This window comes from Amborella trichopoda, chromosome 11 (genome assembly GCF_054954075.1).
Source record: "Amborella trichopoda isolate Santa Cruz 75 chromosome 11, AtrichopodaSantaCruz75HAP2 v2.0, whole genome shotgun sequence".
NCBI lineage: Eukaryota > Viridiplantae > Streptophyta > Magnoliopsida > Amborellales > Amborellaceae > Amborella > Amborella trichopoda.
Window position 1 is genome coordinate 23162673 of NC_142346.1, and position 14357 is coordinate 23177029.

Genomic DNA, 14357 nt, shown 5'->3' on the forward strand with positions numbered 1-14357 from the left:
ATAGAAGTTAAAAAAAAAGTGTAGAGCATGGACAAAAGCGTTGCTCTTTAGGTGCGTGTTTGATAACAAGAAGTGTATTCCGGAAACTTGGAACTTCACTTTACTGTTCATGTTTGGTGTTTGATAAAAAAATGGAAGTTAAATGGAGAACTTCGCTTTACTGTTCATGTTCCCCTCTACTGTTTACTTTATGTGTTAAAAAGCGGAACTTGAAGTGGGAAGTTTTTATAAAACTTCACCCACGAAAGTTTGCTCTTGCCCTGAGCCATCCCTCTCTTCGCAGCTGAGCCATCCCTTTCTTCGTAGCAGTCCCTCTCTTCGCCGCAGGCCCTAAGTTTCTCAACCTCGCTTGGCCCACCGAAGCTCAACGCTGCAACTTCTTTCCTCCTCACCCATAGTTCACTCTCTTCTTGTCGCTCTGGGCATCCCGGACCCTAGCTCTATACAGAGGATACCACGTACGCTCATCTATCTTTCTCTCTCTCTCTTGGTCTTGGTCTCTTTGTTTCTCTCTCTAGAATTTCTGAGAGGCTCTTCTGAGCCCCTTTATGTGTTGTCACTAGATATCATTGAATCTTAAGTTGGATTTGTGTCTCTCTCTAGAACTTTGGGATAATATTAGTCTATCTCTCGACATTGTGGTTGAAGGTTTCATTGGTCTCTCTCTAGAATTTTACAGGGTTTTGTTAAGTTTTTTTTCGATAGAGAATACCCAAATCTAATAGGGTTTTTTTGTTAAAGTGATTATACGGTGCTCAAGTTGGTTTATTTCACTCATTTAACTGAAGAATCATTCTTAGGTTTGTTGTCTAGTTTCTTGTTTTTTTTCTTCAATTTTTCTTCATTATTGGTCTTTTTGACATGAATGGAATGTTAAATTGGTTTTTTTTTTTTCACTATGTTGTGCTTATTTCGTATTTCGTGGATTATTTGTATCTTTTGTGGTGCAATTCTTTTTTTTTAATGCGTTTTGAGGTGAAATTCGATGATGTTTTGGTGTGATCTAATTCTGGTTTTTCATGATCTGCTAATAGTTGGTGACCTTGTTGATCTGAACTGTGAAGTTTATTTGTGTTTCATTGCATATTTCTGTGTCTGAATTAATATTTTGTACGCTGTCCATAAATATTTTATTCAGTTTATCCATGATTTATTCATCATGAGTGCTCATTTTTTCTTGTGCACTTTTTTTTTTTTTTGAAATTTCTGCTATGGTTATTTTGTTGTAGACCATCCCCTCCCCCAAACCAGAAATTCTGGACAGAGTTGATGTCACATCAGACATCGGCACAGATTCGCACGTAAACATTTGTTCCACAATTTTTGTTGCTAATTATTGCTATTGTTATGTAGAATTGCTATGGGTGGACTCTGTGCTTCAAAATGAGTGGTGGGGTTGAAATTTGTTCTCCTTTCGTTAGTTTTCTGGGATAAATTATTTGTCAATTTCATTCCTTGGAGTAGAGTATTTTTTTGGTTGAGTTTATTCTTGGTTTTATTTTTTTGAGTTTATTCTCAATGACTACTTTACTATTGAGTAAGAAGATGCAAACAGCGAGTCCTTGGATTAGAGTATTTTTTTGGTTGAGTTTATTCTTGGTTTATTTTGTTGAGTTTATTCTCAATGATTTGTGTTGGATTAAGGAATTCTCTTGAGTAATTCATTCAGGCAATTTGTGTGTAATTTCTAGCTAATTTTAAAGTTAATTTTTTGTTTGTTTGTATTGTATACATGGGTTTCCACTCATTTTCAGTTAAGTTTTGAATTCTGGCATATAACTTTTATGTAATTCTATATTGAGCTTCTTGAGATTATTATTGTGATCGGTGCATCTCTCCATCATCAGCATTTTTGCTACCTCTTATGAATCCATTGACACTCATTTCATCTTAGAGACAACAAAAACACAACTTAAATGGAATTGAATATACGAATTGTGCTCAAGTGGAATTGAATGTAAGACATGCACTTTCTCCCATTTATTATGTGAAAATAGCAAAATCGATTGCATCATACTTTATACGTATCATGCTTTATTTGTATTATTTTTATTGATTGTGATGGCATCATACTTCATATGTCTGGCTATTTTCTTCAATTATATTTGGGATGTTTGCCTACAGGGTGATTGATTTTATTGATTGTTATTGCATCATTGAGAGGGCTTCCTTGAGCTACTTGGGATGTGTGGGTATTTTCTTGGCCATTTGATTATTTGTCAAAATTGATAGAAATTCTGTTTGGTCTTTAAAATTTGGCTATTCTCTTGCCCATTCATAATGTGGGTTTGTTTATATCTTTTTATGCAAACAAGATATGTTCATTCTATTGCATTTTCAATTATTTTGTGGCCACAAATTTTGAGTCCTCGTCGAATTTTGTGTTTATTCTATTGCATTTTCAGTTACCTATCTACATGAAAAAAGTCCATTCGTCTTTGTTCTTTGATTGTTATTATCCAGCAGCATAGTCACATGGTTTCTCATAGTTGCTCAAGGTGTAGGTTAGATGAAGGTAATAATTTGGAATATTATCTTCTATACTATTGTCCTTTTTGAGGGCCTCTATTTTGTTTTGTGGCGAACCCTTGATGCTAAATAAAATGGATTGCTTGCATTCTAGCAAGATGCAGTGACAACAAATGAATTGATAAAAGAGCTTATTGATTGGAAATTATTCAGGATGAAAATGGAATGTAAACACTTGGACCACTTTGAATTTGGTTGTTAGATACCTTCCCTTTAAGTTGTATTTATCAACAAGGCTTTAAACATTCCAAAGACTTGACCTTTTACCTCTGATCAGTGACTCAGCTTGGCTTGGTAGGTTCCTGAGCTGAGTCATACAGGATCTATTTGGTTTAATCTATCGATTAACCAATAAAAAGAGGCTTGACTCAGTTGAGTCTTGTGATATTACAGGACACTTGCCAAGGTGTTAAGGCAATTCACAAGTACTTCCTCAAATTGCATATTTGAATAAGATAGCAGATTTTTACTGGTGAATGTAAATAGTGCTCAAGTTATTACAGGTTATTGTTGAATGGGCTGATTTTTTACTATTTGCATTTTCAATTATGTATGTTTAAACTATTTTAGGTTATTGTTGAAATGTTGTGTTCATTCAATTGCATTTTCAATTATGTATGTTTAAACTATTACAGGTTATTGTTGAATGGGCTGGTTTTGTACATTATCTATGGATGCATGAATTGTGAATGTTGCTTGACATGCATCACAAATGTTTTAAGAGATAAGACACAAATGTTGTATGCCATTATAATGTTAGAGAGAGAGAGAGAACACACAAAAGTTTTAAGGGACAAACAACATTGTTGTTTTATTGTTGAATATTTTTTAGGTTGGATATAGATGCATCAGTGGTCAGTGGTGAATGTAAGTAGTGCTCAAGTTATTTCAGGTAATGGTTGAATGGGGGCTGATTTCTTACTGCTTGCATTATGTATGTGTGTTTGAATGAGCTGATTTCTTACTGCTTGCATTTCAATTATGTATGTTTAAACTATTACAGACTATGTTGAATGGGCTGGTTTTGTACATGGTTATATATGGATGCATGAATTGTGAATGTTGCTTGACATGCATCACAAATTCCTTAGTAGATAACATATAAATGTTGTGTGCCATTATAATCTTAAGAGAGAGAGAGAGAACTCACAAATGTTATGTGTACCACTTGTGAATGATGAATATTTTTGAATTGTGAATGACGTACATTTTTTAGGTTGGGATATGGAGGCATCAGTGGTGAATGTAAGTAGTGCTCAAGTTATTATAGAAAAATAATATTGTACTTTGCTTTCAATTGATATTGTATTCCAAAAAATAATATTCTACAAATTAATAAAAAATAAATAATATCTAGGTATCAATTTTAACATTTACATCTTGCGTATTACTTAGCTAATACAATACAGATACCCAGTTCTTCTTTAACTTCCTAGGAGGTTATCAAACATAGAAACTATGAACTTCTTAAGTTCCCAAGAGGTTATCAAACACAAAAACCAGGAACTTCTTAACTTCCCAACTTCCCTGGGGTAATTATCAAACACAGAAACCAAGAACTACTAATGTATAGTTATTCAGGAACTTCCAATTTACAGTTTATGAACTTGCTTCCAGTTATCAAACAGGCCCTAGGGGAAGAGAGAGCACACATAAAAACAAAATAAGAGGATAAAAAAGTATATAAAGACAAAATAAAAGCTGTGGTATGAAGGGTAGAGACAGAAACAATATTTTCCAGTTTCAATTAAGGAGATGACAAAAGTATATAAAGACAAAATAAAGATTTGGTATGAAGGGTAGAGGGAGAAACAATATTGCCTGCATAAATCAAGAAGACAAAATAAAAGCTTTGGTATGAAGGGTAGAGAGAGAAACACTATTGCTTGTGTAAAACTGCATGTGGCAATAGCGTGCCCCCTTATGGACTTCTGGTAGAGAGAAATTGAGTGAATCCTGTAAGTTTGATAGAGCCTCACAAAGAAATGAACCACGCTTTGATACAAGTGTCGAAAAATAATTATAAAAATAATTCGATTGAAAAATGATAGAGAGGGAAAGATTGAAAAGAAATTTTTTTTTTGCTGTAAAGTTTGTGGATAACTAGAGAGATGGACAATGACTCTGTGTTTGGTGAGTGAGCTCCTTTTATAAGTATAGGAGCTTATCCCCTTACCACATATGGAAGGTTTTGCATCTAATGGTCCATATTTCTCTGTCCATATCAATTGCTAAGCGGTTATGGGTGGGCCAAGTTTGGTACCAAATTACATAAGTTAGACCCACCAAAAACCCAAATGTTAAGCATCTGCATTAAACAAGACTCGTTTATTTTGGGAGCCTTAGATAGGTATACTTTCTAGATTCTCAAAATACCCGATCTTGGACAGATCCTCTCACTCATCTTGAATACACCAGCACCAATCGTTTTAAGGACTTATTTCCGAGGATTGGGTTTCAGAAGAGCCTATTAAGGGAATGACTCTTGGGCAGGCTCATAAATGAATTTTGATGTGGGTTTCTAATACATCTTTTGCTTGATTTTCAGTATCATGAGAAGAGAACATGAGAAAAGAGGGGATTGTAATGAGATGTTTTTCGAGGAAAGAGCAGAATCTTCTTCGGCTGTCGTGATTGTGCCCCAAAGCGTTCAAAACTGATGCATAAGCAAGAGGACCAATAACCAGGAGATGTGATTGTGAGAAATGGGCTAGTAGAAGCACAAAAGTGGAAAGGACGGGTGAATGGGGGCTGCGCCAAATGAGGAAAGAGTGATAATGGAGATGGGTTTGAATTTATGAGGATGGTGGGTGAGAGCTCATGAAAGAGTGAGGGCTCATGAAAGAGTGAGAGTTTGAAAGAGAGAGAGAAAAGGGTCGGCACTGGCAGTGTTTATTGCCAGCCTGACAAAGAGAAAGAGAATGAGAGAAGACAGGCCAGGCACGGTCAGCATTTACCACCAGCCTGAAAGAGAGGGAGAAGAGTAGAGGGCCAGGGGTTGGCAGCATTTACTGCCAGCCCAAAATAGAGGGAAAGAGAAGAGGGCATGGGGTCATTGGCATTTGCGACCGGCCCGAAAAGAGAGAGATGGTGCCGATAGTAATACCAATGGCTTGGGGCAAGCGGCAGTATTACCACCGGTCGCCACCCTAGAGAGAGACCTGAGCCCGTCATCTGCCAGCACTTGTCAATTTTGCACGAATGTCATGGCTGGTGCCACCATCATCGGCTCAACCCGGGTTTACAAATGAGCGGAGCCATAGTCATATTTGAGCTCCTTTTGGTCTCAAAATGTCCAGTTTTCTTTGTAAATTCCAAAAAGACCCTTTTTGATAAATTTTACCCGCTATTTGAGTGGACATTTCAAATTTAACAAGGACATTAGTGGTCCAAAAAATTTTCTACTTTTATATCACTGCCATTTACCTTCGGGGACAAGTTTATATAGAGCCTAGGCTCTAAACAATTAAATTAGAGTGTACTTCAAAACTTTCACTAGAAGATTTTGTTTTGATGCCGAAGTATCATCAAATTGATCATCTCGACATCTGCATGGACATGAGAAAAAAAATGAATTTCAAGTTTTGGAAATAGTGCATCTTGTAGTGCATTTTTCAACCGTCAATTTTTAATATTTTCAAGTTTTCATAGACTTGCTCGATCTACACTATTTTTGAAGCTTTAAATTTTATAACTAAAGATGAAATTATAATTTAAGGCTATCACAAAACTTTCCAGTATTGAAAGCCATATTTCTCGACACTATTTGAAGGTGGGCTCTAATTTGATTGTTTAGAGCCTCGGCTCTATATAAACCTCACCCAAATTTAAATGACAAAATTATAAAACAAAATATACACTTGGCACTAGAATAAGCGGGATCTTCCTGCAACATAATAGATAATCGATATATTATAGATATGAGTGTGCTTGAATAATATTTTCTTATGGAATAACACATGGACTAAATAATAACGTTACCACTTGCGCTCCCATTCCAGTACGAGTTAGAAGTATTAAAGCAGTAACTTATATCAAACAAAAAGTGATACTAGAACTTAGCTCTAAAAGTTCCTTAGGTAATTAATTAACATTCCAAGTTAAAGTCCATGATTTAATGAATCAACTAAGGCACGGTCATTTCCTTGTTTTCAGGAATCCCAAGTTCTATAGATAATTCATAGTGAACTGTATCATAGCCTGGACATCCACGACTACGAAAGTAATTCCAACGTATAAACACCCAATAAAGAGTTCCAGGCCAAAAGCAAATTTTTCTTCCTGAAAATTTTGTCCGAGAAACTTCTTTTCTGAAATTATATCTCGTACAATAGTTAAGAAAACCTTCAGAAATAACATGATTGAAAGCACATGCAATTCCCACAGTTTCTGTTCCTTCCAAATAATAAATAGCGAACTGAATAAGTTCAGATTATATAACTTCATTTTCAAGTACCTCTTTAAATACGTCAATAGTAACCCCAAAAAATCATCTTAATATTCCTTCCCAGAGATTGTAGGGATATCTTATGTTTAGTTACAAGTTCATCTCCATCAATTCCCAGGAGACTGAAGTTCATATTCAGTTGCATGTCCATTCCCCATTTAAAGCAGCTCCTGGGCAATCTTTGGCTGCAAAGAACCAACATCAAACAAAACAAAGTCAACAAAGAGGATACCTGAACTCAACCATGTACAAGTATCGTGCAATACGGTGGCAACTGATTGGCAATCTTGCAGTTCCAAAAGGCTTAAAAAGTACCATCCATCGAGCCCATGCAACTTTTGACTATTAGCAGCTGAAAACGATGCAACAGTAAAATTGATGTCTTCTATTCATCATGACCTCAAAAGAAAATAGAAATTGATTGAGGTTGGGTATGACGGTCTTCCCGCAGTCACATAAAACCAGTTACCATGACTATTCCTCCATTTTGCAACAATACCATATGCAAAGTAGATCTAACTGATTCCGTTATCCAGATTCCAAAAACTTCACTGCCTTTGGAAGCCAATCTTCCCAACAGAACCCCACTGACGACTATAGTGACAAACCTCTTGTTGGAGACAAACCTGTCGAGAGTAAATCCATAACTGGTTAATGCAGGACAAGTGACACTAGGAAAGATGAGGTCGATCAACCTGCAATGAATCGGAATACATGTGCCATACTAAAAATGAAATCATATGGAGTTTTACATATATCTTGGCATCAGCCATGTATCATGTGGTATGCATTAAAGATGCCAAATAAAGTGTATTTATAAACATGCTCAGACACTCCATTGCCAACCCATTTAGCGTTGACAACTAGCTAACCCAACATGTTCAAACTTTGAAAAATTAAAAATCTCTCAATGAAGAAAACATTTTTTTTCCAGAGGTGGTATTCACCATCTCCATATTAAGTAATCAATAGCACACTTTTTCGCAAGGATGTCACATCGGCATATATGAATAGATCCAAGTTTTGACAACCAGACTCACGCCAGACTGGGCAAGAGTCTTAGTGAGTAAACTTTATGCCTTGGGCTCATATTCGGGGAATGTCGGGCAAAGCAACAAAAAATAGAAAAAATCCAAAACAATTAAGGAAAACATAAAACTTTAAAAAATTGTAGAAAAAAGTAATAAACGATATTGAATGTCTCGGAAGAGACAAAGCAATAAACCATCTAGTTCCTTTATGATTATTTCAATCAATGTTGTTAGATTCACTCTGGGGAGCTCTTTGTTTTGGTTGGGAAAGGAAGTGCTTTGGCCCTTCAGTTGATTCCAGGCAAGTCTTTCCATGTACTTGTTCACGCATACCTATCTATATAATTATCTATTATTTAAATAAAATATTATAAAAGAACATCTAAGTAGGCATTTATTTAAAATATTAACATATCATCATCATCGTCGAACCTTTTTCCCAACTAATTGGGGTCGGCCACACGAATCCGGGTCCATCATTCTGCTCTATTAATGGTCATACCCTTAGTGGGGCCATAATTCCCTACATGTTTTCTCAGTAATTTCAACCATATCCTTTTGTGCTTATCCCTTACCTTGTTTTAGCCTTGCCCATATCAACATATCCGGGTATATGTTCCAAATTTTAGAATGTATCGGGCATATTTGTGATATTTCAATAAATAGACGATATTTTAAAATTCTCTAATATATTCGAAATATAGGGATTGGATTCACTTCATTACAGTTTACGGACTGAAGCCGAAGACATCAGCCGATTCAGCCCAAGTGAAGCAAGTCTGATAACATTAGTTTCAAACTCTTAAGGTTAGTAAAGATTCACACACTACTACAACTAAGTGAGTATTGATGACATAGGCTAAGAAAAAATTATAGTTAAACTATAAATCTTCTACATGGTAAACCCAAAGCCACTACTATAGGTGCTGAGCAGTAGTAATCCCTTCAAGTTTCCTGTTAAATTTGAGATTTTAGGTTCGTAGACAATAACATGAGAAAACACCTTACTGATTTTCACGATAAATCTGAAAGAGTCATGATATGCTTGGAAAGACAAGAAAATGCATCATTTAGCTGTAATGTAGGCCAACAAAAAAGAAAGATGGCAATGTCTATGCTAAAGTTGTTGTACAAATAAATTAGCTCTTAACTATTCTAATGTTTGGTAAAACAGTAAAAGTACCTTAAGCATGAGGTACAGTTTATAGGACAGCATATCATAATAGACTCAGTTGAGTCCTCATCTCTAGAGACAAATGAGCAATTTTCTGAGAGACAACTTCCAACTCACCCAACCCTCTTATCGAGCTACATCCATACATGCAAAAAAAAAACAGACAAATGTGTGCCCATGCATAAACAACAAAATGGGAAGGGAGATATGCATACCCACATCCATGAAGATGAAGGCCGTTCTAGTGAAAAGAAACACCATGCATGGTCATAGCCAGTCGAAAAGCTTGCTGCAGCCATAACTATGAAGACAGTAGCAAACAGAACTCATAACACACCAACTCTCACTTTTTATAGAGCAGATGTTTGGATCATCTGACCAATGGATGAACAGGGGCTTCAATGAGAGTTCACAAGCAATGAAACCTGATGCCAACAAAAGGGTATGAACAATGGGGAAGAATGAGAGTAAAACATAATCCTTTGAATCTATGTACGGACCCCAAAAAATTTGTCCCCATTCATGGGGCGCACATGACCATAGAGTCAGTAGAGGTGCAGCGCCGTGTGTGTGGTAGAGGAGGCACGCGCCCGGCGTCAAGTAAGGGACTATCGCCGCGTGCGTAAGGGACTATCGCCGCGTGCGTAAGGGACTATTGCCGCACGCATAAGGGACTATCGCTGCGCCTGTAAGGGACTATCGCCGCGCGCGTAAGAGACTATCGACGTGTGCGTGAGGGACTATTGCCGTGCCCGTAAGAGACAATCGTCGCGCACGTAAGGGACTATCACCGTGCGAGTAAGGGATTATCGCCGCGCCCATAAGAGACAATCGCCGCGTGCATAAGGGACTATCGCCGCGCTTGTAAGGGATTGTCGCCGTGTGCATAAGGGACTATCGCTGCGCGCGTAAGATTCTATCGTCGCACGTGAAGGCAGAAAAGAGTTGACGCGGCGCTTGAAAATGAAGATGTGACCGCTGCCAGCGCCGCGCCTGTCACAACCGTATACGTCTACTACAGTGACCTTTCACCTAACCCCAAGGTACTTTAGCCCTTCCCTCCCTTCTTGCCGCCGCCTCCCTCCTCTCAACTATCACGACTCTCACTTTCTCTCCCAAGAGCTCAAGCGTGAACCCTCTGCTGCTGCTGTGTCTTTGAAAAGCCTTTGCTTGAAATTAAGGAAAGCCATCAAAGGCCGTGAGAGGAGGTCAAGAGCACCGTGAGAGGCAAAGTAAGTGGCTTTAACTCTTATGCATCCATGGTGGGTAGGATGTTAGAATGAAAATGCAATGTATAGGTTGATGGGAGGTTGAAATTTTGGATTCGTGCTTCTCAATATCATATGACTGTTTCAACCATGTAAATGATCTTGTTATTCATGAAAACTTATGAAATAGTTCATTGTGAGACTTGTTAACATGAACAAGGTTCCACGCCCCAAGGGTACCTGGGCCATGAAACATTTGAGTGTTCTTTAAAGGCATGTTAACTTGAGATTAAGAATTTCCAGGACTGTGACTGTTTTTGCATCAAGGTGTTCAGTGGCCAAATGGTGTCCAAATGGGACCAAATCGGTTTCACATAGAAGATATGTATGTCTACTTCAAGTTTGATTTTTATATCATGATAAGATTTCGCACGTATTAAAAGATGGAGCCTAAAATGTAGAGACATGTCACTGCTCACAATCGCTATAAATTCCAGCAACTATGACCTTTGTTGGGCCACGCTTTTGGCCTAGCAACGATGCCCAAAGACCTTCAAATCGCCACCATTGGAAAGGTTTGTGAATATACTCAAAGTTGCATGTTTTGAAGTTTTCAAAACTCCCCTTAAATTGGGAGTTATACCCTGAGAAAAGGGGTAAGTCACTGTTGCACGTCACAGTGTTAATGTCATGCTCGTCTCTTGTTGTTTCCTCCGAATTTCTCATATTTATTGAAACTTTGAGTTTTCCTTAATAAGTGATAAGTGTGAATGTTATATGATAATTGCTATGTATGTGCCACAATGTTATGTAAATGATGCTCCGCTATAGTGTGCTATGTGAAAAGGTGATGAGTGCAATAATTTCATGATGAAAGTTTCATGATAAGTGCCAAAATGCCGTCGATGATATCCATGTGTAAGTGCCCTGTAATAGTCCATGTAAAGGATGCTTCTCGCTAAATGCCATATTGTTATAATGAGAATGCGATTTATCTGTTATAAAGCATTTAATTGGCATGAATGAATTGAATGCTCGAGCATGAGAAGAGGCCTTAAGGATAACCACTTCGCAATGGGACACCCATTGGTAGTGGGTATTGATTTGTTATATCAATGTGAGACTGGCCACTACGCGATGGGACACCCATCGGTAGTAGAGACTGATGTACTGAGAAAGTGATGCTGGCACATCCCCTAACTCACATAATGATAGGAACGGGTTAGGGGAGATAGGGGTCGCACCTCGAGATTCATGAGATGAGATATGTGATTGATACCTTGCAAGGTAAGGGCATATCGAATCCCAATACGCTCTGGGGACCGTGTGCGTGAGTTGAGGGTATTACGAAGTGGATTACCCCACTTGTTATCACCCTTCCTCCTGTGAGATGGTAGAGGTCCCAAGCAACGGGATTGGCTTAGCCTGAAGGATAGGGCTTCTACTACGAGAGTAGGTGAACTAGAGAGTCAGTGGGTAATGACTGAATGGTGAATGAAATGACTTTTAATTATGATGGTTGGATATGATGTCTATAATTGATGCACTGATATGATGACTATTGCACATGATTGCTACACTGTAGCTTCTCATAGTTGAACAAATTGTTATATGAAATGGGTAGACTTGTCACCAATGCATAACAGTAAATATACTTACTGGGCTTCCAAGCTCAGTCCTTTTCCTTCTAGTAGACGGAGAGCAGCAGGTCCAGAGTTGGGAGTACAGGTTGTGGCCGAGGGTCAAAGGCAGCCGCTTTGAGGAGAAGTTTTAGAATTTGTATGTTGTCGGGCTCTCAGCCCTGATTGTAACTATTTTCGTTAAAATATGTAATTATGGGCCCTGGAGTCCCGGACCATATTGTAATAATTTTTGGGATGAAAATGCAATGTAATATCTTTTGGTAGAATGGGTTTACTAAGTTTTTAATTTTTTTTAGACTTATATAGGTAATAACTTTCCTTGGCTTGCTTGATTACCAAGATAAAGGTGTTGAGTCTACTTCTACTTGAGTGACAATCGCTACATTGGGATCATGAACCCGTGCTCAGTCGCCCTCCATCATGTAAGGTAAGGAGGTCGGGGACGGGGTTGTGACAATCTACCTCTCCATTAGTTTCCGTTTACGGGGAGAACTTAATTTTGGAAACTTCAAACTGCCACCTTTGTTTGGAGCACCCCAAATCTGCCACCCAAGTTTATTAAACCTTTTATATATGACACTCGAAGATTTTACAATTTTCTTCCCAAAAATCCCTTATTACAATCTCTCTCCAACAGAACCTGAAATCGCCATAACTATGAAGATGCAACTGGAAAGCATAATGCACCAGCTCTCACCTTTCATAGAGCAGATGTTTGGATCATCTGACCAACGGATGAACAGGGGGTTCAATGAGAGTTTACAAGCAATGAAACCCGATGTCAGCAAAAGGTATCTTTCTCTCTCTCACTCTCACCCGATGTCAGCAAAAGGTATCTTTCTCTCTCTCACTCTCTGCATTAAAAGCAATGGCAAGTGAAACATAGAGCCCCAGCAAGGGAAAGAGATCTTCGGACATCTTGGGAAGCGAAAATGTACTGATAAGGGAGAAAAGAGAATGTCGACGAAAGGGGAAATACCTGGAAGATGGAAGAAAGGAATGAAAATGGTCAAATTTATGGAGCAAAGGAATGAAAATGGTCAAATTTATGGAGCAAAGGAATGAAAATGGTCAAATTTTAATGAAACATTGAAAATTCATTTAAGAAATCCACTATTGGTAAACAAGATAGAAAGAAAAGTAGCACATAAGGGTGGGTGGAGAGTGATACAGGAATTCATGCGTTTTGATGGAGAGAATAGATTTTTCTGGTTTGGTCGATCATTATGATTAAAAAGGGTACTTGGTACTAAATAAGTAACAATGGTAAAGATTTGGCATTTTGGAAGTTTCGATAAGCATGTGTCGCACATTTTGATTACTCCAAACAGTGGAGGCAACTTTTAAGGTTTTCAAAAATTATGGGGGCAGGTTTTGAGGTTTTCCCTTCTTTTTCAGCTAAGACCATACACCATTCAGGACCTATCATTTCCGCTTTCTTGTTTTATTCTTTTTCATTTTCTTAGTGTTCTATTCTATTCAAGTTTGTTGCATGCAACCAGACCATAGTGTTCATAGACTAAAATCATGAGACCCCACAATTTCTCAACTAACCAAATACCAGCACCCTGTGGACTAAAACATTCAAACCTCTGACATCTGCTGCTTTTTACAATTCTCAAGTTTCCTTTCCAAAAACCTGTAAATAAGTTGAATCGGGTATATCAAATCTGTTATCATGATTGAGCCCTTAGAGAAGTAAATGCCTGCAATAAAGCAAGATAGGTTCTAGCATTCAACCAATATCGATGACATAAATGTACCAAGCTTCTACATACAGGCCTAGAACACAAGGTGCGAGGTGGTCCAATGTTCTTACCTCACAGAAAACATAAGTTATATTAAAAGGGAAAATTTTATCTAGACCCTTGAAATGTTATTAATATCATAGTAACCCCATCCTTATTTTAACTATCAGGAGGCATCGGAAGTGAAGGAAATATATTGTTCCTCCACCTCCTCACATCCCTCCACTTTTCTGCTCTTTTCATTGTTGACTGCCTTGAACTAGTTGCTTGTTGAATGCCCTGAACTAGTTGCAAAAATCATGTGCAAGTACTTTAACTCCCTTTCATCTTCCTGTTTAATTCAGATACTACCTGTTTAATTCAGATAACTACCCTATCCCTCCTTGCACCCACCTTGAGCACTTGCCCCTTTCCCTTCTATTCCCCCAACCTTTTTCTTCTTTACTCATTTCCTCTACATAATTCACCCTGCAACACCCCTAAAATTGTTTCTATCTGGTCCTCCCTTACCCCATGGGAATAGGTTTAAGAAATGGAGGATAAGATTTTAGCACATTCATTTGAATCTTAATAGTAG

General features: G+C 37.9%; 1 protein-coding gene across 21 annotated transcripts in view; it reads left to right on the forward strand.

Moving 5' to 3' along the window:
- LOC148779799 (uncharacterized) overlaps nt 1-12298 on the forward strand; it is a 35544-nt gene extending 23246 nt beyond the window's left edge. Inside the window, exons 4-7 of one of the 21 annotated variants that reach the window (XR_016044646.1) lie at nt 1230-1301; nt 2125-2188; nt 2923-3421; nt 12066-12298. Coding sequence is in view for 7 of the 21 variants with exons in the window: in XM_088852137.1 (XP_088708263.1) it covers nt 1230-1301; nt 5078-5189 (184 nt within the window). In the remaining 14 variants the exon portion in view is untranslated. Of the gene's footprint in view, nt 1-283; nt 459-1229; nt 1302-1353; nt 1671-2124; nt 2193-2922; nt 3422-3745; nt 3775-5077; nt 6062-12065 lie in introns of those variants that run through there. The other 20 variants (XR_016044645.1, XM_088852139.1, XM_088852142.1 and 17 more) reach the window with 20 other exon arrangements.
- The last annotated feature ends 2059 nt before the right edge of the window (nt 12299-14357 follow it).